General features: G+C 41.1%; 1 protein-coding gene across 1 annotated transcript in view; it reads right to left on the reverse strand.

Annotated features, from left to right (window-relative positions):
* Positions 1–18,945: 18,945 nt before the first annotated feature.
* LOC106577380 (transcription elongation regulator 1-like protein) overlaps positions 18,946–25,726 on the reverse strand; it is a 231,532-nt gene continuing 224,751 nt past the window's right edge. The window contains exons 10-14 of the mRNA XM_045701115.1: positions 24,567–24,651; positions 24,161–24,299; positions 23,464–23,556; positions 21,259–21,377; positions 18,946–19,221 (exon numbers count right to left, since the gene is read on the reverse strand). Coding sequence (XP_045557071.1) covers positions 19,065–19,221; positions 21,259–21,377; positions 23,464–23,556; positions 24,161–24,299; positions 24,567–24,651 — 593 coding nt within the window. The 3' untranslated portion in view covers positions 18,946–19,064. The remainder of the gene's footprint in view (positions 19,222–21,258; positions 21,378–23,463; positions 23,557–24,160; positions 24,300–24,566; positions 24,652–25,726) is intronic.

Genomic DNA, 25,726 nt, shown 5'->3' on the forward strand with positions numbered 1-25,726 from the left:
CCCTTCCTGTTAGTATCTCTACTGTTACCTGTTAGTATCTCTACTGTTACCTCCCTACCTGTTAGTATCTCTACTGTTACCTCCCTATCTGTTAGTATCTCTACTGTTACCTGTTAGTATCTCTACTATTACCTCCTTTCCTGTTAGTATCTCTACTGTTACCTCCCTATCTGTTAGTATCTCTACTGTTACCTCCCTACCTGTTAGTATCTCTACTGTTACCTGTTAGTATCTCTACTGTTACCTCCCTTCCTGTTAGTATCTCTACTGTTACCTGTTAGTATCTCTACTGTTACCTCCCTACCTGTTAGTATCTCTACTGTTACCTCCCTATCTGTTAGTATCTCTACTGTTACCTGTTAGTATCTCTACTATTACCTCCTTTCCTGTTAGTATCTCTACTGTTACCTCCCTATCTGTTAGTATCTCTACTGTTACCTCCCTACCTGTTAGTATCTCTACTGTTACCTGTTAGTATCTCTACTGTTACCTCCCTTCCTGTTAGTATCTCTACTGTTACCTGTTAGTATCTCTACTGTTACCTCCCTACCTGTTAGTATCTCTACTGTTACCTCCCTATCTGTTAGTATCTCTACTGATACCTGTTAGTATCTCTACTATTACCTCCTTTCCTGTTAGTATCTCTACTGTTACCTCTCTTCCTGTTAGTATCTCTGATAAGTTTCTTAAGTGCACTGTGATTATATTATGCACGATATCCTCCCACCAGGATTATTGTAGGGATTACAGATTATACGCAGAAAGCAGAGGGTTTGGAGTGGATTTAATTTAATTTTCACCAATGCTTTATGGCAGCAGAGCAGGGACATACGGAGCATTGTAGAGAGGAGAGCCCATTTCCGCTCCACACCAGTTGTCATGTGTCCATGACAAGATTTGGCCTTTCATGAAGGATTCATAGCAATGGGAAGTTTAATCAGTTTGAGAGAGAGAGAGAGAGAGAGAGAGAGAGCGAGAGAGAGAGAGAGAGAGAGAGAGAGAGAGAAAACTATGCTTGTTTCCATTCTGTTATTCTAATTTGGTGAAAATGCTACAGGTGTTTATGTAGATATTACAGTAATGCACAAATGTTATTACTGTTTATTCAAACTATGACACATATGAAAGTATTGGAATTAAAGAGGCAGAATCCTGCTCAGACTACGTTCCTAAGGTACCAACTGTTTATTTTAGATTAAACAATTATCAAGCCTAATTAACATTGTAGAGATCTAATTATTATCGCAATAATGAAATATTCCTTGATCAACGCTCCAGATCCACTGATAAGATAATATTAATTGTATTAGTTACCTGTGGGACCTATTTCTATCATTTACTGGACTTTTCTCCGACTCCACCATGGCCCTTTATTCACCTGGGGAACGAGAGGAGGTCTGTGTCCCAAAAAAATACCTTAATCCCTTTGTAGTGCATTTATTTTGACCAGGGCTGATAGTAGGGAACAGGATGCCATTTGGGACGCAAGACTATGAGATAGTAATGTGTTAATTAGTATGATGAATGTTTCAGTGTTTTCTTTCGATTTGTCTTAATTTTCCAAATTAGTTGGGAAATGTCTGCTGCACATTTGTTATCTTAGATGTTATTTACAAAGTGAAAATGAAAACCAAAACATACACGTTTCTGTTTCAGATGGCATGGGTCCACCGTTGAAATGTCCTGATAGTCAATGTGATGTTCTGTTGGTTATTTTACAATATTAGATATTGTGTTCCTTCCCAGCAAGCGTTCTTCCAAATCAGATCATTCTGCTCGAGGGCGGAAATAAAATTCAACCTCTCTACATTCCACTTCCATGAAAAATAATCATTGTTCTTTTATGTGTTGTGGTTGCTCAGGTAACACTAGTTAAGAGGAGGAGCCAGCGTGCGGAATGACGCCTGTTTGACTTTATAGAATAGGAAATTGGAAAACACAGAGTTCAAATAAATAAAACTAAGATCATGTAAAAGAAAAGATAACCATCACCTCATAAGAGACAGTCAAATAGCAGTGTGGTAACCACCACAATGTCAGTAAATAAATGCCACTGGTGTATACATTCACAGCATCTGATAGACAACCACTCTCTCTGATTTGAGCCAGCATGCTTTAGAGAGATCAAAGCCTCCACAGCAATCACTATTATACCAACCTCACAGGCAAAGGATTGAGAATGTTGTCAACAGTTGTTCCAGCCATCCAACCAATGTCATTAGCCAGTCAATGTCATTACCCAGTCAATGTTATTACCCAGTCAATGTCATTACCCAGTCAATGTCATTACCCAGTCAATATCATTACCCAGTCAATGTCATTACCCAGTCTATACTTATAATGGTCTCTTGCTCTCTGGGCCTGTAATGGTCTCTCTCTCTCTCTCTCTCTCTCTCTCTCTCTCTCTCTCTCTCTCTCTCTCTCTCTCTCTCTTTCTCTCTCTCGGTCTCTCTCTATGGACATATAATTCTCTCTCTCTATCTCTTTCTATGGACTTATAATGGTTTCTCTCTCTCTTTCTCTATGGATGTAAAATGGTCTCTCTCTCTATGGACCTATGATGGTCTCTCTATGGACGCATAATGGTCTCTCTCTATGGACGTATAATTCTCTCTCTCTCTCTCTCTCTCTCTCTATGGACTTATAATGGTCTCTCTCTCTATGGATGTATAATTGTCTCTCCCTCTATGGACATATAATTGTCTCTCTCTCTATGGACGTATAATGGTTTCTGTCCCTCTATGGATGTATAATTGTCTCTCTCTCTATGGACGTATAATGGTTTCTCTCTCTCTTAAGGATCCGCCCCTTTTTTTCAATTTTCAACTAAAATGACATACCTAAATCTAACTGCCTGTAGCTCAGGACCTGAAGCAAGGATATGCATATTCTTGATACCATTTGAAAAGAAACACTTTGAAGTTTGTGGAAATGTGAAATGAATGTAGGAGAATATAACAAATTATATCTGGTAAAAGATAATACAAAGAAAAAAAACATTTTGTATTTTTTTTGTACCATCATCTTTGAAATGCAAGAGAAAGGCCATAATGTATTATTCCAGCCCAGAAGACATTTGGATTTTGGCCACTAGATGGCAGCAGTGTATGTGCAATGTTTTAGACTGATCCAATGAACCATTGCATTTCTGTTAAAAATGTTGTATCAAGACTGCCCAAATGTGCCTAATTGGTTTATTAATAACTTTTCAAGTTCATAATTGTGCACTCTCCTCAAACAATAGCATGGTATTATTTCACTGTAATAGCTACTGTAAATTGGACAGTGCTGTTAGATTAACAAGAATTTAAGATTTCTGCCAATATCTGTAACGTGGTGCGTACTGGCGGCAGAGAAGTCAGTCACAGGAGAGCGAAAACTGATTTACAACGGTGTCGATTAATAAACATAAAAAACAGAACAATCAATGAATGGGTCAAACAAAACCCGGTATCCACCAGCATAACGTGCACAAGCACTTACAATAAACAATTCCGGACAAGGACATAGGGGGAACAGAGGGTTAAATACACAACATGTAATTGATGGAATAGAAAGAAATAGAATAGAAATTGGGGGTGTCTTGCTAATTGCCTATAATTTCCACCTGTTGTCTATTCCATTTGCACAACAGCATGTGAAATGTATTGTCAATCAGTGTTGCTTCCTAAGTGGACAGTTTGATTTCACTGAAGTGTGATTGACTTGGAGTTACATTGTGTTGTTTAAGTGTTCCCTTTATTTTTTTGAGCAGTATATATATAATAGTTTTTTCATGTCATTACCCAGTCTATATATATAATAGTTTGTTAACGTCATTACCCAGTCTATACATATAGACCGATTTGTTAACGTCATTACCCAGTCTATATATATATATAATAGTTTGTTCATGTCATTACCCAGTCTATATATATATATATATATATATATATATAAAACATTTTGTTAACGTCATTACCCAGTCTATATACATAGAACAGTTTGTTAAAGTCATTTCCCAGTCTATATAAAAACAGTTTGTTAACGTCATTACCCGGTCTATATATATAACAATTTGTTAATGTCATTACCTAGTCTATATATAGAACATTTGTTGGTTACAAAGACAAAGGATAATATTCCTACCATGAGAACAGAGTGTCTCAGTACAGAGAGAGAACAGAGAGAACAGAGAGTACAGAGAGAACAGAGAGAACAGAGAGAACAGAGTCAGGGATATCTTTCCTTTCATCAAAAGAAAGGCACTATGCACCTTAATAGCTGACTAGAGATTACATGAAGTCCTGAACCACTCTGCTGTGTTTGCTTCCCAAATGGAACCCTATTCCATACAAAGTGCACTACATTTTACCAGAGCCCTATGCAGCCTGAGCCCTATGGGCCCTGGTCAAAAGTAGTGCACTATTTAGGGAACATGGTGCCATTTATGAAGCAGCCTGTTTCTACTTACCAGGCGGAGGCAATTTTCCCCTGCTCATCTCTTCTCCCCGGTTCTGTCCCTGTCAGGTCTTGGGGAGAGCTAAGATAACACCCAGCTATTACAGACAGTAAAATGATATTTGTTTCTAGTGGCAGGATAATGATGTTGCTGAGGCAGCCAGGGTAGATATATTCTAGAGAATTGCCTAATAGCGCGGCCGGGGGATGAAATTGTTTTGATAAAATGTAATGGGACATTTAAAATGGGAAATCTGCAGTTTTTACATCCATTTTTTGACATATAAATGAATGATATGTATCCACTGACGTGCCCTATCAGAACCAAAAACATACAGTACCAGTCAAAACTTTGGACACACCTTCTCATTACAGGGTTTTTCTTAATTATTTTATACTATTTTCTACATTGCAGAATAATAGTGAAGACATCAAAACTATGAAATAACACATATGGAATCATGTAGTAATCAAAAAAGTATTAAACAAATCAAAATATATTTTATATTTGAGATTCTTCAAATTAGCCACCCTTTGCCTTGATAACAGCTTTGCACACTCTTGGCATTCTCTTAACCAGCTTCATGAGGTAGTCACCTGGAATGCATTTCAATTAACAGGTGTGCCTTGTTAAACGTTAATTTGTGCCATTCAGTTATGTTGTGACAAGGTAAGGGTGGTAAACAGAAGATAGCCCTATTTGGTTAAAGACCAAGTCCACATTATGGCAAGAACAGCTCAAATAAGCAAAGAGAAACATGAAAGTCAGTCAATCCGGAAAATTTCAAGAACTTTTAAAGTTTCTTCAAGTGCAGTTGCAAAAAACATCAAGTGATATTATGAAACTGGCTCTCATGAGGACCGCCACAGGAAAGGAAGACTCAGAGTTACCTCTGCTGCAGAAGATAAGTTCCTTAGAGTTACCAGCCTCAGAAATTGCAGCCCAAATAAAATGTTGAAGTAACAGACACATCTCATCATCAACTGCTCAGAGGAGCCTGCGTGAATCAGGCCTTCATGGTCGAATTGCTGCAAAGAATACACTGCTAAAATATACCAATTAGAAGAAAAGACTTGTTTGGGAAAAGAAACACGCGCAATTGACATTAGACCGGTGGAAATCTGTCCTTTGGTCTGATGAGTCTGATGATGTCTTTAGAGAGAGTAGAGTAGGTGAATGGATGATCGTGGCATGTGTGGTTCCCACTGGGAAGCATGGAAGAGGAGGTGTGATGGTGTGGGGGTGCTTTGCTGGTGACACACTGTGATTCATTTAGAATTCAAGGAACACATAACCAGCATGGCTACCACAACATTCTGCAGCGACATGTCATCGCATCTGGTTTTGGACTATCATTTGTTATTCAATAACCCAACACACCTCCAGGCTGTGTAAGGGCTATTTGTCCAAGAAGGAGAGTGATGGAGTGCTGCATCAGATGACCTGGCCTCCACAATCACCCGACCTCAACCCAATTGAGATGGTTTGGGATGAGTCTGACCGCAGAGTGAAGGAAAAGCAGCCAACAATTGCTCAGCATATGTGGGAACTCCTTCAAGATTGTTGGAAAGCATTGTTATTTATTTTTTACATTTTATTTCACCTTTATTTAACCAGTTAGGCTAGTTGAGAACAAGTTCTCATTTGCAACTGCGACCTGGCCAAGATAATGCAAAGCAGTTTGACACATACAACAACACAGAGTTACACATGGAATAAACAAACGTACAATCAATAATACAGTAGAAAAATCTATATACAGCATGTGCAAATGAGGTAGGATAAGAGAGGTAAGGCAATAAATAGGCCATGGTGGCAAAGTAATTACAATATAGACACTGGAATGGTAGGATGTGCAGAAGATGAATGTGCAAGCATTCCAGGTGAAACTGGTTGAGAGAATGCCAAGAGTGTGCAAAGCTGTCATCAAGGCAAAGGGTGTCTACTATGAAGAATCTCAAATCTAAAATGTATTTTGATTTGTTTAAAAAAAATGTGGTTACTACATGATTTCATACAGTATGTGTTATTTCATAGTTTTGTTGTCTTCACTATTATTCTACGATGTAGTAAATAGTACCGTATGACTCTAAGGACTTATAAACGTCTCTCTGTGTGGTTGTATAATGGTCTCTCTCTCTCTCTCTCTCTCTCTCTCTCTCTCTCTCTCTCTCTCGCTCTCTCTCTCTCTCTCTCTCTCTCTCTCTCTCTCTCTCTCTCATATATATATATATATATATATGGACTTAAAAGGGTCTCTCTTTCTATGGACTTATAATGGTCTCTCTCTCTCTCTCTCTCTCTCTCTCTCTCTCTCTCTCTCTCTATGGATGTATAATGGTCTCTCTCTCTATGGTCTTATAATGGTCTCTCTCTCTCTCTCTCTCTCTCTATGGACTTATAATGGTCTCTCTCTATAGGCTTGTGATGGTGTCTCTCTCTAAATGCTTGTAATGGTCTCTCTCTCTCTCTCTCTGGGCTTATAATGGTCAGTAAATTGTGTTGTTAATGCAGGTCACATAGACTACTGTCATACGTTACATTGTAACTACTGTATACAGCAATAACATATTCTTAATACGTCAGACAATGTATCATTATTGTAAGTAACAAAACGAGGGTTACAATCTGAATTGAAGTTATTGGCGCCCCAAATACCAACTTATTCCCTATATAGTGCACTACTTTTGACCAGAGCCCTATGGGGCACGACATCACTTTATCTTCCCCCAGTAAGTGATATCTTTCCCCCAGTGAGTGATATCTTTCCCCCAGTGAGTGATATATTTCCCCCAGTGAGTGATATCTCTCCCCCAGTGAGTGGTATCTTTCCCCCAGTAAGTGACATATTTCCCCCAGTGAGTGATATCTCTCCCCTACTGAGTGATATCTTTCCCCTAGTGAGTGATATCTTTCCCCCAGTGAGTGATATCTTTCCCCCAGTGAGTGATATCTTTCCCCTGGTGAGTGATGTCTTTCCCCCAGTGAGTGATATCTTTCCCCTAGTGAGTGATATCTTTCCCTTAGTGAGTGATATCTTCCCCCAGTGAGTGATATCTTTCCCCTAGTGAGTGATATCTTTCCCCCAGTGAGTGACATCTTTCCCCCAATGAGTGATAGCTTTCCCCTAGTGAGTGATATCTTTCCCCCAGTGAGTGATATCTTTCCCCTAGTGAGTGACATCTTACCCCACTGAGTGATATCTTTCCCCTAGTGAGTGATATCTTTCCACCTGTGAGTGATACCTTTCCCCCTGTGAGTGATACCTTTCCCCGAGTGATATATTTCCCCCAGTGAGTGATACCTTTCCCCGAGTGATATATTTCCCCCAGTGAGTGGTACCTTTCCTCAGTGAGTGATATCTTTGCACAGTGAGTGATACCTTGCACCAGTGAGTGATATATTTCCCTCCTTCTCTTCACCCCCTTTCTATATTTATTAATTCCTATGAAGTCATATTTTGGGGCTTTGGAGTAGAGCCTACGCTCCAACTCCCCTGTTTAAATCTCATCAACACCTTCTCCCCTCTCCCTCTCCCTCTCTGTCTCTCTCTCTCCCTCTCTCTCTCTCCCCCTCTCTCTTACTCTTCCCCTCTCCCTCTCTCTCGCTCTCTGTCCCCCTCTCTCTCTCTTCCCCTCTCCCTCTCTCGCTCTCTCTCTCTCTCGCTCTCTCTCTCTCGCTCTCTCTCGCTCTCTCTCGCTCTCTCTCATTCTCTCTCGCTCTCTCTCGCTCTCTCTCTCATTGATCAGGTTAAATAAGATGTTCCAAGCACTGACCATGCAACCCAGCCAGACTCATATCTCTAGTGGTAGCATGTCATTGTCAGTCCCTTTATGTGTTGCCTCCTCCTTAATGCATGTCCTGAATATTGTGTTCAGACAGACTGACACAATAAATGCATGCAGGGCATTCTATAGATAGATGTAAACTGTAGATAGATGTAAACTATAGATAGACATATGTACCCTATAGATAGATGTACTCTATAGATAGATGTAAACTATAGATAGATGTACTCTATAGATAGATGTACTCTATAGATAGATGTAAACTATAGGTAGATGTACCCTATAGATAGATATATCTACCCTATAGATAGATGTACTCTATAGATAGATGTAAACTATAGATAGATGTACTCTATAGATAGATGTAAACTATAGATATATGTACTCTATAGATAGATATATCTACCCTATAGATAGATGTACTCTATAGATAGATGTACTCTATAGATAGATGTAAACTATAGATAGATGTACTCTATAGATAGATATATCTACCCTATAGATAGATGTACTCTATAGAGAGATGTAAACTATAGATAGATGTACTCTATAGATAGATGTACTCTATAGATATATGTATTCTATAGTGTTGTGGAAATATTGAATCAAATATTTTTCAGATACCGGAGCTTGTGAATTCAAATATACTTTATTACAGAAAGTAACAAAGCCGAGCAATTCCATGGAAGAACTGCCCTTCTTGTTCAGAACATCAGTATTTATACATTTCCACCAGACATGTTCCCTCCTACCTATGTAGATGATTAACTCCCCTTGGCCATGCGCCACCATTACCTTTATGACTTAATTCTGGCTTGTGTACGCCCACATCTGGCTCAGGTTAGATTATATTGGTGGTGCAACCACAGGTCCACTATAAAACATAATACATTTATTACATATATATGTACCCATTATAAGTACATTTCCAATATATTTTAATGAACACAACCATGTCTTCCCACTACAGCTTGTGGCCCCTGTATTGATTGGTAAAAATGCATAGTCACTGTCCCACACCAGTTCAGGTCTGTGTCACCTGGAAAAGAATAACCCATGTACCCTGTGGTTGCCTTGACTAGATTCTATGTGGCTCCAAACAGTCTGGTCTTTGTTGGCTCAATTTAGCTTATTCACATTGTCGTGTCTTTGGCTATGCCGGATTAAGTGATATGACTTGCTAACTTGTAAAATGATTTCTCTGTAATTAATATTACCTGATTAAGCTAATCATGTAAATGTAATTAACTAGAAAGTCGGGGCACCACGGAAGAACGTTTATAGAGCTGTTATCTTCCGAATAAACTCTTAAAATACTTTGTAATATTTTACATCGATAGCAGTCAATATTAACCCTTGTTTTATTTTCAGTCTCATAATGAAAGTTGTAAGTTCTTGGCTATCTTCACGAACCCTGGCTAACAAGTTGAATCAGCAATACAAAATTGGGTTTAATTATTTATTTACTAAATACCTAACTAATCACACAGAATTACAAATACACAGAATACAAATGATGTCATACAGAAAACGTCCCGGTAGACGGAACAGATATGACGGCTGGTTACACAAAGGAAAGGGGTTGGGCTTGAATGAAAGAGCGGGAAGATTTAGGAACAGAGAAACAGCAGCTATGCTATCGTAAATACATTATCTTATGCATTCTAAATTACCGCCCATTTGGAAAAGGAAAATGCAATAAATATTTACTCTGAGCTGCGCTTCGGTAGATTGGTCGTAGATGCTGGCCGGGTTGGCCAACAGATCTCCCTGTTTTTGGAAGAATGTCAATGGTGGTCGATTGGATACGTGGTGGTATCTTCGTCTGGTTGTTAGACTGGATCCGTCGTCCGTCCTTTCCTAGCCCACGTTACAGCGGCCGCTGCTAACTCAACGGCAAGGAAGTAGCACTTCTGTAGTGAATAAGCTCAAAGTTCATACCAGTTCATACCATAGCTCACGCCGAGGTTGGCTTAGTTGACTTGACATGTGTGTCCTTCTAACGTAGAGGCTGCAGACCTCCAGTACTGGAACTACTTGGTTATCTTTTCGTCAAAGGATTATATAGTGGAGAGGGGGAGGGAGGTGTTTCATCGTTTATAACCCCTGTCTCTTCACAGGGTTGGGTTACTGATCGAGCAGGGTACTTTCCTTATGAAAACCCAAATCTCTCATTCGGAAGCTAAAATTACATTTCATCTCCTAACAAACATTTTCAATATCAAACATTTCAATTGCATAACAATTCCATGTGACTCTGATAACTAGAGGGTGTATACTTTCTCAGATACAGTTTATGTCGTCCTGTCATCAGTCATAATGTCTCAGATGACAACCGAACTGACATACATACTCATTACGTTCCCAAGCATATTTCCAACTGGTTTTATTAACAAAATATGTGGTACCTTTCCACATTTGTTTGCTGTTCCCAGACTCTCTATATTTAACAGGACAGCAGTCCTTCAGTAGGGTCAGTAAGAGAGGGGAAGGGGGAAAGGTATTTATGGGGGGGGGTCATAAACCTTACCCACAGGCCAACGTCATGACAGTCCCCCCATGTTGGGTTCAATCTTGCGATTAAACTGCATGTTGTAAACCAATCATAAAAATGAACGTGGGTTGTCCTGGTTGTGGATCATCGTTGTGGTCCCCATCTGGCGGTCGACCTGGGTAGGGTGTCTGCAAATGAAGAAGTCCGATCCAAGGCTGGGCAGCAGATGTCCAGTGTGTGGTTGCTATTGCAGTCCCCCCTCTGGTGGTCGACCCGGGTAGGGTCTCTGCAAATGAAGATGTCCGTTCCATGACTCTCTATATTTAACAGGACAGCAGTCCTTCAGTAGGGTCAGTAAGAGAGGGGAAGGGGGAAAGGTATTTATGGGGGGGGTCATAAACCTTACCCACAGGCCAACGTCATGACAACATATACACCACTTAGTTTTGTTTCTTTATGTCTAATGTTTACATCTATGTTGGACCACTCCTGCACTTAGTCTTATACTGCTTCTTCTTCCTACTTCCAAAGGAAATAGTATGGGCACTGGAAAATTACTAGGCGACCGGAGACTTTCCAACAGGGGGTACTGGAAAATGACCAAAGAGCTGGATTTTTCTCCCACAATAGATGTAAACTATAGAGAGATGTACTCTATACATATATGTACTCTATAGATAGATGTAAACTATAGATAGATGTAAACTATAGATAGATGTAAACTATAGATAGATGTAAGCTATAGATATATATAAACTATTGATATTGTCACACGTCTCTTCGTCTTCTGACGATATTGCGAAATCGTCGTCTGAAAAGGTAGACCAAAACGCAGCAGGCTTGCGGTTGTTCATTTTGAACATTTAATTAAATCAAAACGAACACAAAAACAACAAACAAGAGAACGAACGATCTACTGACAGTCTGCAAGGCACAAGGCTAACACAGAACAATCTCCCACAAATAACAAACACAAACACACCCTAATATATGGGACTCTCAGTCAAAGGCAAATAGACAACACCTGCCTTCAACTGAGAGTCCCAACCCCAATTAACCAAACATAGAAACAGACATACTAGACTAAACATAGAATACATGAAAACCAAACAGTGCCCAAAAACCCCGGAATACTTCAATCAAATGCCCCTTCAACAAACACCACCCCGAACCACATAAAACGAATACCCTCTGCCACGTCCTGACCAAACTACAATACCAATTAACCTTATACTGGCCAGGACGTGACAGTACCCCCCCTTAAAGGTGCTAACCCCGGAAGCACCTTAACAAAAATAACCCCAAGCAACACCAAAAAAAGAAAAATTCCCCCTACTAAAGGGAGGGAAGGGAGAGTGGCTGCCGTCAACGACGGCACTGTGCTACACCCCCCCTCCCCAACCCACCTATCTCTGGAGGTGGCTCCGGCTCTGGCCGTTCCAGGCTGTCGGGGCAGTCTGGCAGCTCGGGACAGTCTGGCAGCTCGGGACAGTCTGGGCAGTCTGGCAGCTCGGGACAGTCTGGGCAGTCTGGCAGCTCGGGACAGTCTGGCAGCTCGGGACAGTCTGGCAGCTCGGGACAGTCTGGCAGCTCGGGACAGTCTGGCAGCTCGGGACAGTCTGGGCAGTCTGGCCGCTCGGGACAGTCTGGGCAGTCTGGCCGCTCGGGGCAGTTCAGGGCAGTCTGGCCGCTCGGGGCAGTTCAGGGCAGTCTGGCCGCTCGGGGCAGTTCAGGGCAGTCTGGCCACTCCGGCAGTTCAGGGCAGTCTGGCCACTCCGGCAGTTCAGGGCAGTCTGGCCACTCCGGCAGTTCAGGGCAGTCTGGCCACTCCGGCAGTTCAGGGCAGTCTGGCCACTCCGGCAGTTCAGGGCAGTCTGGCCACTCCGGCAGCTCCGACGACTGTTGACTGGCGGGCAGCTCCGACGACTGTTGACTGGCGGGCAGCTCTGACGACTGTTGACTGGCGTGGCTGGGTTTACGCACTTGAAGGCTAGTGCGGGGAGCGGGAACAGGACGAGTCGGACTGGGTTGACGCACTTCCGGGTCCGCACGAGAGACAGGAGCTGGAAACCCAGGGCTATGGAGGCGCACAGTCGGTCTTGATCTTACCTCCTGCACAACCCGTCTTGGCTGGATGGAACTAGTAGCCCTGTACGAGCGGGGTGCTTGTACAGGGCAGACTGGGCTGTGCAGGGGCCTGATGGTAGCCGTGCATAGAGCGGGAGTTGGGTAGCCTGGTCCTCGGAGGCGTACCGGCGACCAGATGCGCTGCGCAGGCATCCTCCTACCAGGCTGGATGCCCGCTCTAGCACGGCACCTGCGAGGGGCTGGAATAACGCGCACCAGACTGTGCGTGCGTATGGGTGAGATAGTGCGCTCCTCAGCGAAACATGGCGCTCTCCACCCCATACGCTCCTCCATATAACCACGGGTAGCTGGCTTCCGGCTCTTCCTATGCCTAGCCAAACTACCCGTGTGCCCCCCCAAATTTTTTTATTGGGGGTGCCTCTCATGCTTCTCCCTCAGCGCGTCCATGGCCTCGTACCTCCGCCTCTCTGCCTTGGCTGCCTCAATTTCCCACTGCGGGCGGCGATAATCCCCAGCCTGGTGCCAAGGTCCGGCCCCGTCCAGAACTTCCTCCCAGGTCCATTTCTCCCGCCAGTCCAACTCGAAGTCCCTCTGCTCCTTCCTCTGCTGCTTGGTCCTGGAATGGTGGGAGATTCTGTCATGCACTTCTTCGTCTTCTGACGATATTGCGAAATCGTCGTCTGAAAAGGTAGACCAAAACGCAGCAGGCTTGCGGTTGTTCATTTTGAACATTTAATTAAATCAAAACGAACACAAAAACAACAAACGAGAACGAACGATCTACTGACAGTCTGCAAGGCACAAGGCTAACACAGAACAATCTCCCACAAATAACAAACACACCCTAATATATGGGACTCTCTGTCAAAGGAAAATAGACAACACCTGCCTTCAACTGAGAGTCCCAACCCCAATTAACCAAACATAGAAACAGACATACTAGACTAAACATAGAATACATGAAAACCAAACAGTGCCCAAAAACCCCGGAATACTTAAATCAAATGCCCCTTCAACAAACACACCACCCCGAACCACATAAAACGAATACCCTCTGCCACGTCCTGACCAAACTACAATACCAATTAACCTTATACTGGCCAGGACGTGACAGATATTTGTAAACTATAGATAGATGTACTCTATAGATAGATGTACTCTATAGATATATGTAAACTATAGATAGATGTGAACTATAGATATATGTAAAGTATATATAGATGTAAACTACAGATAGATGTAAACTATAGATAGATGTAAAGTATAGATAGATGTACTCTATAGATATATGTAAACTATAGCTCGATGTAAACTATAGATAGATGTAAAGTATAGATAGATGTACTCTATAGATAGATGTAAACTATATATAGATGTAAACTATAGATAGATGTAAACTATAGATAGATGTAAAGTATAGATAGATGTACTCTATAGATATATATAAACTATTGATATTTGTAAACTATAGATAGATGTACTCTATAGATAGATGTACTCTATAGATAGATGTAAACTATAGATAGATGTAAACTATAGATATATATAAACTATTGATATTTGTAAACTATAGATAGATGTACTCTATAGATAGATGTGAACTATAGATATATGTAAAATATATATAGATGTAAACTATAGATAGATGTAAACTATAGGGTTTGGATAAGTTTGAATCGTCACCGTGGGAACAACATCTTCTATGTACTTCCTGATTAACTCAGTTACCGAGTAAGTGTATACATTGACACTATTCTCAGAATCAAGTCCGTGTGATCAAAGCAATCTTGAAGCATAGATTCCAATTGGTCAGACCAACGTTGAACAGTCCTCACCACTAAATCTTCCTGCTTATGTTTCTGCCTATAGGTGGGGAGGAGCAGAACAAAGGCGTGATCTGAATTGCCGAAGGGAGGGCGGGGGAGGGCCTTTGAGCCGCCCTGGAAGGGAGAGTAACAATGACCCAGAGTGTTCGAGGACAAGTAGCACAGGAGATGTGTTATTCGAATTTCGGGAACATTGTCCTCAGATTTATTTTATTAAAGTCCCCAGCTACAATATGCAGTTTCCAGTTTGCAGAAAGTCCTTTAATGCCGTCGTGGTAAAATTATCTCGGGAGGTAATTTTTTTAAATTTTATTTTATTTCACCTTTAGGATAGGATAAAGTAATCCTTCTAACCCCCCCCCTTAAAAGATTTAGATGCACTATTGTAAAGTGGTTATTCCACTGGATATCGTAAGGTGAATCCACCAATTTGTAAGTCGCTCTGGATAAGAGCGTCTGCTAAATGACTTAAATGTAAATGTAAATGTATTTAACCAGGTAGGCAAGTCTCATTTACAATTGCGACCTGGCCAAGATAAAGCAAAGCAGTTCGACACATACAACAACACAGAGTTACACATGGAGTAAAACAAACATACAGTCAATAATACAGTAGAAAAATAAGTCTATATACAATGTGAGCAAATGAGGTGAGATAAGGGAGGTAAAGGCAAAAAAGGCCATGGTGGCAAAGTAAATACAATATAGCAAGTAAAGCACTGGAATGGTAGATTTGTAGTGGAAGAAAGTGCAAAGTAGAAATAGAAATAATGGGGTGCAAAGGAGCAAAATAAATAAATAAATAAATACAGTAGGGGAAGCGGTAGTTGTTTAGGCTAAATTATAGATGGGCTATGTACAGGTGCAGTGATCTGTGAGCTGCTCTGACAGCTGGTGCTTAAAGCTAGTGAGGGAGATAAGTGTTTCCAGTTTCAGAGATTTTTGTAGTTCGTTCCAGTCATTGGCAGCAGAGAACTGGAAGGAGAGACGGCCAAAGGAGGAATTGTGTCACGTCCTGACCAGTATAAGGGTTATTTGTTATTGTAGTTTGGTCAAGACGCGGCAGAGGGTATTTTGTTTATGTGGTTCGGGGTGGTGATTTATTTAGTAGGGTGTTGGTTTAGTTAGTTCCGGGTTTTTGGGGTTATGTTCTATGTTTGTATTTCTATGTGGTCTCTAGTCTTTTGTATTTCTATGTCTAGTTGATTGGGGTTGGACTCTCAATTGGAGGCAGGTGTTTTCTAGTTGCCTCTGATTGAGAGTCCTATATTATGGGTATGTGTTTGGTTTAGTGTTTGTGGGAGATTGTTTCTTGTTTTGCCTGTGTGAGCCTGACAATACTTTTTTGTTGTTCGTGCGTTCTTCATTTTGTTATTTTGGTGCTCTCTTTATTTTAAAATAAATAACAAGATGAGCATCCACATTCCTGCTGCGTTTTGGTCCTCTATTCCCGACGACAACCGTTACAAATTGGCTTTGGGGGTGACCAGAGAGATATACCTGCTGGAGCGTGTGCTACAGGTGGGTGTTGCTATGGTGACCAGTGAGCTGAGATGAGGGGGGACTTTACCTAGCAGGGTCTTGTAGATGACCTGGAGCCAGTGGGTTTGGCGACGAGTATGAAGCGAGGGCCAGCCAACGAGAGCATAAAGGTTGCAGTGGTGGGTAGTATATGGGGCTTTGGTGACAAAACGGATGGCACTGTGATAGACTGCATCCAGTTAATAATGCAATCGGCATTTCATGATGAGATATTCCAGATCGGAAGAACAAAAGGACTTGAGTTCCTGCAAGTTAGCACAATCACACCATGATTTGTAAATCATGAAGCATACTCCTCCACCTTACTTTTTCCCGTAGAGTTCTTTCTTCCTGTCCGCACGATGGACGGTGAACCCAACTGGCTGAATGGATGGGGACAATATATCTGTAGAGAGCCATGATCCCGTAAAACATAGTATGTTACAGTCCCTAATGTGTCTCTGGAAGGAGATCCTCGCCCTGAGCTGATCTACTTTATTGTCCAGGTACTGAATGTTAGCGAGTAGTATACTCGGAAGCGGTGGATGGTATGAACGCCGCCAGAGTCTGACTAGGGCCCAACTTTTTCTTCCTTTTCTCCAACATCAGCGTTTTGGTGCAGACCCCAGTATAAATAGAGCTGCCTTGGGAAGTTCAAACATACGATCCAGTTCAGGGAAGTCACATTTCTGGTTGAAATGCTGGTGACTGATCGCCAATCTAATATTCAAAAGTTATTTTAGGCTGTAGGAAATAATACATGAAACGTTCTGAGTAAATAATGTAAGAAATAACACACACAAAGAAAAGAAAGCACTGCAAAGTTGGCCAGGAGCTAGAAACAGGGTGACCGTGTCTGCCGGCACCATCTTGTATAGGTCTAAGTGATGCTCATGCATAAGGGAAGCATTTTAGGACAACCTCATCAAGCCTCCTCCCTTCTCAAGAAGGGATGAGGCTGAGGTTGTCCTAAAATGTACGCCATAATTGAAAATGTTTTGCAGACCCAAAGGTCACCCTGCACTCTGTTTCAGCGAGAGATAAATAAGGTCCTGTCTCTTTATAGAGATAGAGATTTCATTATTGTTTTCCTCAGTGATAATGGCACTAATTGTATTCCTTTAATTCACAGCACCGTTAGGATAACCAACGTCTGGCTACGTCCGTAATGGCACACTATTCACTATACACACTATAATGCAATACTTTTGACCATAAAATATGCATTTTAATGGCAAGCATAGACGTGATAAATCTTAATCCGATAGTGATTGGATCATCTTGATGGGAGAATGACAACCACATGTTACCACCAGGTATAAACAGGGATAGAGATACACTTCTAGGGTCCATCCTTAGATTATATGTGACATGCATTGTCAATCTTCAAACTCCATTCTACTGTGCCCATCCATGAATATTGTGCTTATGAAGACGATATGGGATGACTCCAAAATATCCTTTCTTGTTCTCCATCTTTATTATGAAAGCTATTGTATCATTGAGAAGAACCCACCTGACCGAAAAGGTCCAATTAGAAGGTTTTAATTAATCAAACTCACAATCCACAAACATTGCATGTTTTATTGAAAAAAATAAATGAGAAAACATAACACACATTTTAAGACACTGTTTTGTACAGTAAACTATATTATCTGTAAATCCAATGTTCAGAACCAAATGAACAGTCCTTTAGAATCTTCACACGTCTTCGACCAGTTACAGAGAATGCACTACCTATGACTTACACATTAATGACAGTTTAAATGACAAATAAGCAACTTTAACTTATCCTTTTACATCATAAGAAGAACCCACATCATAATAAACACAACATAATTTTAGGGGGGGGAACATTTACAAAATCCATCAATACACAATTACCATCCATTGATTCTCACAGATGCTGTGGAGAATCTTGTTTGAAATAGTTAAAAATACCAATTGCTCTGCAGGATTGTTTTCTGTATATGTACATGATGTATTTTATAATTGTGCATGGGCTGTGTGATTGTGTACACACATTGATATCTACATACAGGTCATGTGATAACACAAAATAAATACAGAAATAATGCTCAATACATGTTTGTCACTGTGACTCAAAACATGTGAAATGTTGAATTTCAAAATATACACTAGCTTCAATATGAAACAGTATTCAATCTCTGAGAGTTATCTGGATTACCTGCTTAGCATGTGGAGCCAAGCCATCTCTGACCCAGCTGACAGTAAATCTGGGGAAGAGTTGGAGTTTGCAAGGAAAATGACTGTCAGCTGCTTTCTCCCCTTTTAGACTGATTCCACAGGGATCCTGATAGCTGTTCCTTTGTTTCTTTATGTTCCCCATGAAACTGCAGTCTCATTTATCAGACATCTCTATCCATTCATAGTATTCTGTATTCTGAGGGGCCTATTTCACAGCCCATACCTCATCTCATGTTCCTCAGCCTCATACCTCTTCTCATCTTCCTCAGTCTCATGCTTCGTCATCTCATCTTCCTCAGCCTCATACCTCTTCTCATCTTCCTCAGCCTCATGCTTCCTCATCTCATCTTCCTCAGCCTCATACCTCATCTCATCTTCCTCAGCCTCATACTTCCTCATCTCATCTTCCTCAACCTCATACTTCCTCATCTCATCTTCCTCATCTCATCTCATCTTCCTCAACCTCATGCTTCCTCATCTCATCTTCCTCAGCCTCATACCTCCTCAACTCATCTTCCTCAGCCTCATACTTCCTCATCTCATCTTCCTCAGCCTCATACTTCCTCATCTCATCTTCCTCAGCCTCATACCTCCTCTTCTCATCTTCCTCATCTCATCTTCCTCAGCCTCATACTTCCTCTTCTCATCTTCCTCAGCCTCATGCTTCCTCATCTCATCTTCCTCAGCCTCATACCTCCTCATCTCATCTTCCTCAGCCTCATGCGGTTCTCTTTATCTCTCTTCTTTAGCGCATTGATGAACTGGTTGAAGAAGAGCTCTTGGTCTTTCTTCTTCAGAACTTGCTTGAAGCGCTGGTCGCGGCCGTACTTATCAGAAAACTCTTTGAAAGTTGACCTGGCAATAGAGAAAAGAAGAGATCATCCTTGAGAAAGGTGTGGGAGGGAGGGATGGAGGGAGGGAGGGTGGGATGGAGGGAGAGAGGGAGGGATGATGGTGGGAGGGAGGGATGTTGGAATGGAGGGAGGGAGGGAGGGAGGGAGGGAGGAGGGAGGGAGGGAGGGAGGGAGGGAGGGAGGGAGGGAGGGATGGGAGGGAGAGGGAGGGAGGGAGGGATGTTGAAATGGATGGAGGGAGGGAGGGATGGTGGGAGGGAGGGAGGGAGGGAGGGAGGGTGGGCGGGCAGGGAGGGTGGGCGGGCAGGGAGTGAGGGAGGGAGGCAGGGAGGGATAGAGGGAGGGATAGAGGGAGGGAGGGATGTTGGAATGGATGGAGGGAGGGAGGGATGGAGGGAGGGATGTCTTCACAGGTTTAAATACAGTAAAGACTAGAGCTACTCAGTTTTATTATTTTTTTGTATTGTTAAACAATTGTGGTTTTGAGACATGCAAACATGTATAACTGTAGTTTATCTTTTAGAGAAGCTCTGTAATGATATTTTTATTTTTTTTATAAATAAGCAGTTATTAATAAGCAAGAGTTAGGACAAGTTAAAGGAAGCCATAGAATACAGAGACAGTAATCACCTAAACAGAAAGGTAGTCAGTTGTATAAGTGATGCCATGAAGAGAACACTCTTTGTCATCATCACTGTGGTTGATTAAAGGGGAAAGCTAAATGACAAGCCACAACATGGTGACAACAAGCAATCTTGTTTTTTCTTTTATTAACAAATCCCCTGATCCAGAAGCTTATTTCAGTTTTAAATGATATAGTCATCAGAAATAAAAATATATTTTCCTCTTACCCAAAGTCGACACTTTAATATTTTGCTCTTCTTAGACTAACTTGATCAATATTGTGAATTTAGCGTTGTAATTTCTTTTGTTTAGCTTGATTTAAAAAGCATTCCTAATGCATCGTGCATCTATACAGGTTAGATTTAACTAGTGTTGGGATACGAAGTTGTTACAAGTTAATAGTGGATTATAAACAGTACCAGTCGAAAGTTTGGACACATTCAAGGGTTTTTCTTTATATTTTTTACTATTTTCTACATTGTAGAAGAATAGTGAAGACATCAAAGCTATGAAATCTAAATCAAATCAAACTTTATTTGTCACATGCGCCTGTCACGTTCTGACCTGTAAAGGTGTTATTTGTTAGTGTTTAGTTTGGTCAGGACGTGGCAGGAGGTATTTGTTTTATGTGGTTCAGGGTGGTTGTGTGTATGTGTCCATGTAGAGAGGGGTATTTGATTTATTAGTCCAGGGTTTTGGTTATTGTTCTATGTCAGTTTATTTCTATGTTCAGTCTAGTCGTTTGTATTTCTATGTTTAGTTAATTGGTGTTGGGGCCTTCAGTTGGAGGCAGCTGTCTATCGTTGCCTGTGATTGAAGGGCCTATAATTAGGGGTGTGTTTGGATTGTGGGTAGTTGTATTCTGTTTTGTGCTTGTCACCTGACAGAACGGTTAGTGGCGTTTCTGTTAATTGTATACGTGTTTATTATTTTTTCTCCTTCTTATATACAGTATTAAAAAAAGATGATGAGTATACACTTCCCTGTTGCGTCTTGGTCCTCCACACACGACAAACGTTATAGCGCCAAATACAACAAGTGTAGACTTTACCATGAAATGCTTACTTACAAGCCCCTAACCAACAGTGCAGTTCAAGAAGAGTTAAGAAAATACTTACCAAATAAACTAAAGTAAAAAAAATAAAAAGTAACACAATAACATAACAACAATGAGGCTATATACAGGGGTACTGGTACCAAGTCAGTGTGCAGGGGTACAGGTTAGAGGTAATTTATACATGTAAGTATACATATGGAAGCACGTAGTAACCAAAAAAGTGTCAAATAAATCAAAATATATTTTATATTTGAGATTCTTCAAAGTAGCCACCCTTTGCTATTATGAAGCTTTGTTTAATAGTTAAATCCCCTACTGTACTTGCAATTCTATTACACAGTTTGCTTCAGGTTTTACCTGGATGTGATTTTCGACTCCTCTAGCAGTTTTCTATACTGGTCTTTTGCTTGCAGCAGTTTGGTCTGTTTCTCCTTGTGTTCTTCCTTCATCCTCACTTTGACAAACTGGTCAAACACCTGGAGATGAGGAACACGGTCACGACAAGAAAATGACTTTGAAGATCATTTGCAAGACAAATACGACGGCTCTATCCTAATCCTCTTTACTGTCGACTTAACTCCTCTCACATTCACTGACAGGAGAAATCAAATCAAACTGTATTGGTCACATACACATATTTATCAGATGTTATTGTGGGTGTAGCGTAATGCTTGTGTTTCTAGCTCACAATAATTCACGACAATACACAGACATCTAAAAGTAAAAGAATGGAATTAAGAAATATATAAACATTAGTACAAGCAATGTCAGAGTCCAGAGTATAAATATACATGTGCAGTATATGTGATGGGATGTATAGACATTATGGACAGTCTGTGGATAGAATATGTAGTATATCTGAAGAATACTTGGATAGAATACTATAAGTACAGCAATAGTTGAATAGGATGGACTTGACTAGAATACAGTATATACATATGAAGTGGGTAAAACAGTATGTAAACATTATTAAAGTGACCAGTGTCCCATGTCTATGTACATAAGGCAATGCAGCAGGTAGCCTAGTGGTTAGAGCATTGGACTAGTAACTGAAAGGTTGCAAGATCGAATCCCTGAGCTGACAAGGTAAGAATCTGTCATTCTGCCCCTGAACAAGGCAGTTAACCCACTGTTCCTTGGCTGTCATTGAAAATAAGAATTTGTTCTTAACTGACTTGCCTAGTTAAATAAAGGTAAAATGCAACATGACAAAAACCTCAACAATTGATCCAAAAGGTTTTTGTGGAGTTTTACTAACATAATGCTTTCACCAAGGACAGAACACAAATGACAGTAATCATATATTGGGAGCATATCCATTAGGGTTGTGCTGACCTGACCATACTCGTATTCCTAATCCTATCCATAAATTGACACTTGAAAGTCAGATCGGATTTGCCTAAGTAGATGTTATCAAAACACCTATCTCCCTGCATGTTTAGAGACCAAACACCTGCAGATTAGGAGCAGCACGCAGAGGGGTTTGTGTCTGTGTCCTCAACTTACAGACGGCCAACTTAAACGTTCGCTGTCACTCAGTTAGAATGAACATCGGCGGTTCATCTTCTTTCCCTACCCTTGGCCCGCTTGTTAGATATTATGTACATTGATAGCTTGCTAGCTAGCAAATGTCCTCGCCATTGTGATTTATCACAGTAGCAGAGAAACAGGAGGCAGCTGCAATCTAAAATGATCAGGCCGAAACATGGGAGGAAGAGAAGTGATTGGCTGAAATTATGAAGCGAAGCAGTAGACAGAGAAACACAGCTTCCCTCTATCCAATCAGAACGGCAGGATCAACGTACATCCCACCCTTCTCTTCTCTACAGACAAGCAAACCAGCCAATTGACTTATTTAGACCACATAGCACCTTGCACTTGATTGAAAGATGCGCACTGCCATCCCACATTTTTCTTTTTTTTTGGGGGGGGAATCATGGATAATTACAAAAAATACTGGGATCATAATCGTATCAGGAAAGTTGCCCGTTAGTTGTTTGTATTATCTTACTTGGCGGTACACCCCTAATCCATGCTGTCTTGTGCTTTAAAGGTAAATTGGTCATTTCTGAGTCAACCTCATTCACAATCTGTCAATCATGACCAATTAATCAATCATGACCAATTAATCAATCATTACCTATTAATCAATCATTAGTAATTATTTAATCATAGCAAATTACTAACCAATGATGAAAAAAATAAACCAATCATGACCAATTAATCAATCACTGCCTATTAATCAATCATTAGTAATTATTTAATCATAGCAAATTACTAACCAATGATGAAACAAAATAAACCAATCATGACCAATTAACCAATCATGACCAACCGATAAATCAATCATGACCAATTAACCAATCATGACCTACCGATAAATCAATCATGACCAATTAACCAATCATGACCAACCGATAAATCAATCATGACCAATTAACCAATCATGACCTACCGATAATTCAATCATGACCAATTAACCAATCATGACCTACCGATAAATCAATCATGACCAATTAATCAAACAAGACCATTTAAAGGAGGACAACTAGCAGAGTTCACCTGTTTCCTCTCCTCTGCAGAGTTTAGCAGAAGATACCGTGGATCAAACACAATCTTGTGCAGTTCTTTCTCCCATGTAGAAAACGCTGAAACCTGAAGAGACGAGAAAACGTATTCAAGAAGACATTCAGTACATGATGTAGGTCTTTCCATCATACATCCAACCTGTTACATGATGTAGGTCTTTCCATCATTCATCCAACCTGTTACATGATGTAGGTCTTTCCATCATTCATCCAACCTGTAACATGATGTAGGTCTTTCCATCATTCATCCAACCTGTTACATGTCGTAGGTCTTTCTATAATTCATCCAACCTGTTACATGACGTAGGTCTTTCCATCATTTAGTGTTTTTGCTGCCTTTGCAGTTGCTGGTCCCTGTGTCCCTTGATGATTAGCTGCAATACAGGGATTCGAGGTCCGATATTGCCAATTTGAAAAGTATGGTTTCAATTCATTTCCCATGGAAAACTGTTAGAATTTAGGTCCGTCTCTGTGGCTGCATTTAGACAGCCAGACCAAATCTGATATCTTTTTCACCAATTGGTCTTTTGACCAATCAGATTACGTCTGAAAAACATCTGATGTGATTGGTCAAAAGACCAAATAGTGGAAAATAAATATCAGAATTGGGCTGCCTGTCTAAACTCAGCCTAAGTGCATTTGATTTTGTATTCCGTTCAATATGCCTTTACCCCTCTCTCAAGGAGCATGTCCCTGAAGTGTGTGATGCGTAGTCCTAAGGGTAGAACAGTCCGATTGGGAGGAGTGTCACATGTCTCTGCGCCTGCCCTCTCTCTCAGGTCCTCATTACCATCCGCAGGTTCCTCCAGTCTGAGGAGGACAGAAACATAGAATCAGTTGTAGGAAGCATCTCAAATGGAACTCTATTCCTTATATAGTGATCTACTCTTGACCAGGGCCCATAAGGCTTTGGTCAAAACTAGTGTACTGTACTGTACAGTGGTATTTGTAAAATGTTATTTAATTTTTTATTTAAAAGTACTTCAAAATCAGATTATTATTCTGTAGAGAAGTATCATTGTAATGTTAAACTATGAGTATGGTTAAGATAGGGGAAAACAACTTTCTGACACTCACTTGTTCCTCTTGGTTTTTAAATAATGTTCATCTTCATCATCAGCATCATCGTCATCAGCAGATGGAGAGTTAGAACCATCCTCTGCTGAGATAACGGACACGCAGACAGAAGAGTTAGAACCATCCTCTGCTGAGATAACGGACACGCAGACAGAAGAGTTAGAACCATCCTCTGCTGAGATAACGGACACGCAGACAGAAGAGTTAGAACCATCCTCTGCTGAGATAACGGACACGCAGACAGAAGAGTTAGAACCATCCTCTGCTGAGATAACGGACACACAGACAGAAGACTTAGAACCATCCTCTGCTGAGATAATGGACATACAGACAGAAGAGTTAGAACCATCCTCTGCTGAGATAACGGACACACAGACAGAAGAGTTAGAACCATCCTCTGCTGAGATAACGAACACACAGACAGAAGCATAGCACACATCATTTTTCAATGGACTCCAACAGACGCATAGTGTAACAAACATCCTCTTTCAATGGACTCCGACTTCATATAATTGGTCATTAAAAACCACTGTGAGAGAATCTATCAGACTAGAGTAGCATTGCTGCTCACAGTCTTATCAGCCATAAGTCAAAGTTCAGTTCATTGGGGTTGTCCACATATTTACCAAAGTTAATTTGCCAGACATGCTTTGTTGGAACAGTGTGGTTCAGGTATAAGGTCATCGATACATAATCAGCTGGTAACTGCAATAAGGCTAAATCAATAAAGACAAAGCAACCTCTGGGAAATCTAGTCCGGGGAGATAATATCATCGCTGACAAGATCCAATGTAATTCAATATTTACAGAGCCAGTCACACACAGGACTTCCATATTATCTATTCTATTAGAACACAAAAGAGATGGGGTGCATCCCGAATGGGACCCTAATACCTATATAGTTCACTTCTTTGGACCAGGGCCCATAGGGAATGGGGTGCCATTGGACCAGGACCCATAGGGAATAGGGTGCCATTGGACCAGGCCCCATAGGGAATAGGGTGCCATTGGACCAGGGCCCATAGGGAATAGGGTGCCATTGGACCAGGGCCCATAGGGAATAGGGTGTCATTGGACCAGGGACCATAGGGAATAGGGTGCCATTGGACCAGGGCCCATAGGGAATAGGGTGCCATTGGACCAGGGCCCATAGGGAATAG

This window comes from Salmo salar, chromosome ssa18 (assembly GCF_905237065.1).
Source record: "Salmo salar chromosome ssa18, Ssal_v3.1, whole genome shotgun sequence".
Lineage (NCBI taxonomy): Eukaryota > Metazoa > Chordata > Actinopteri > Salmoniformes > Salmonidae > Salmo > Salmo salar.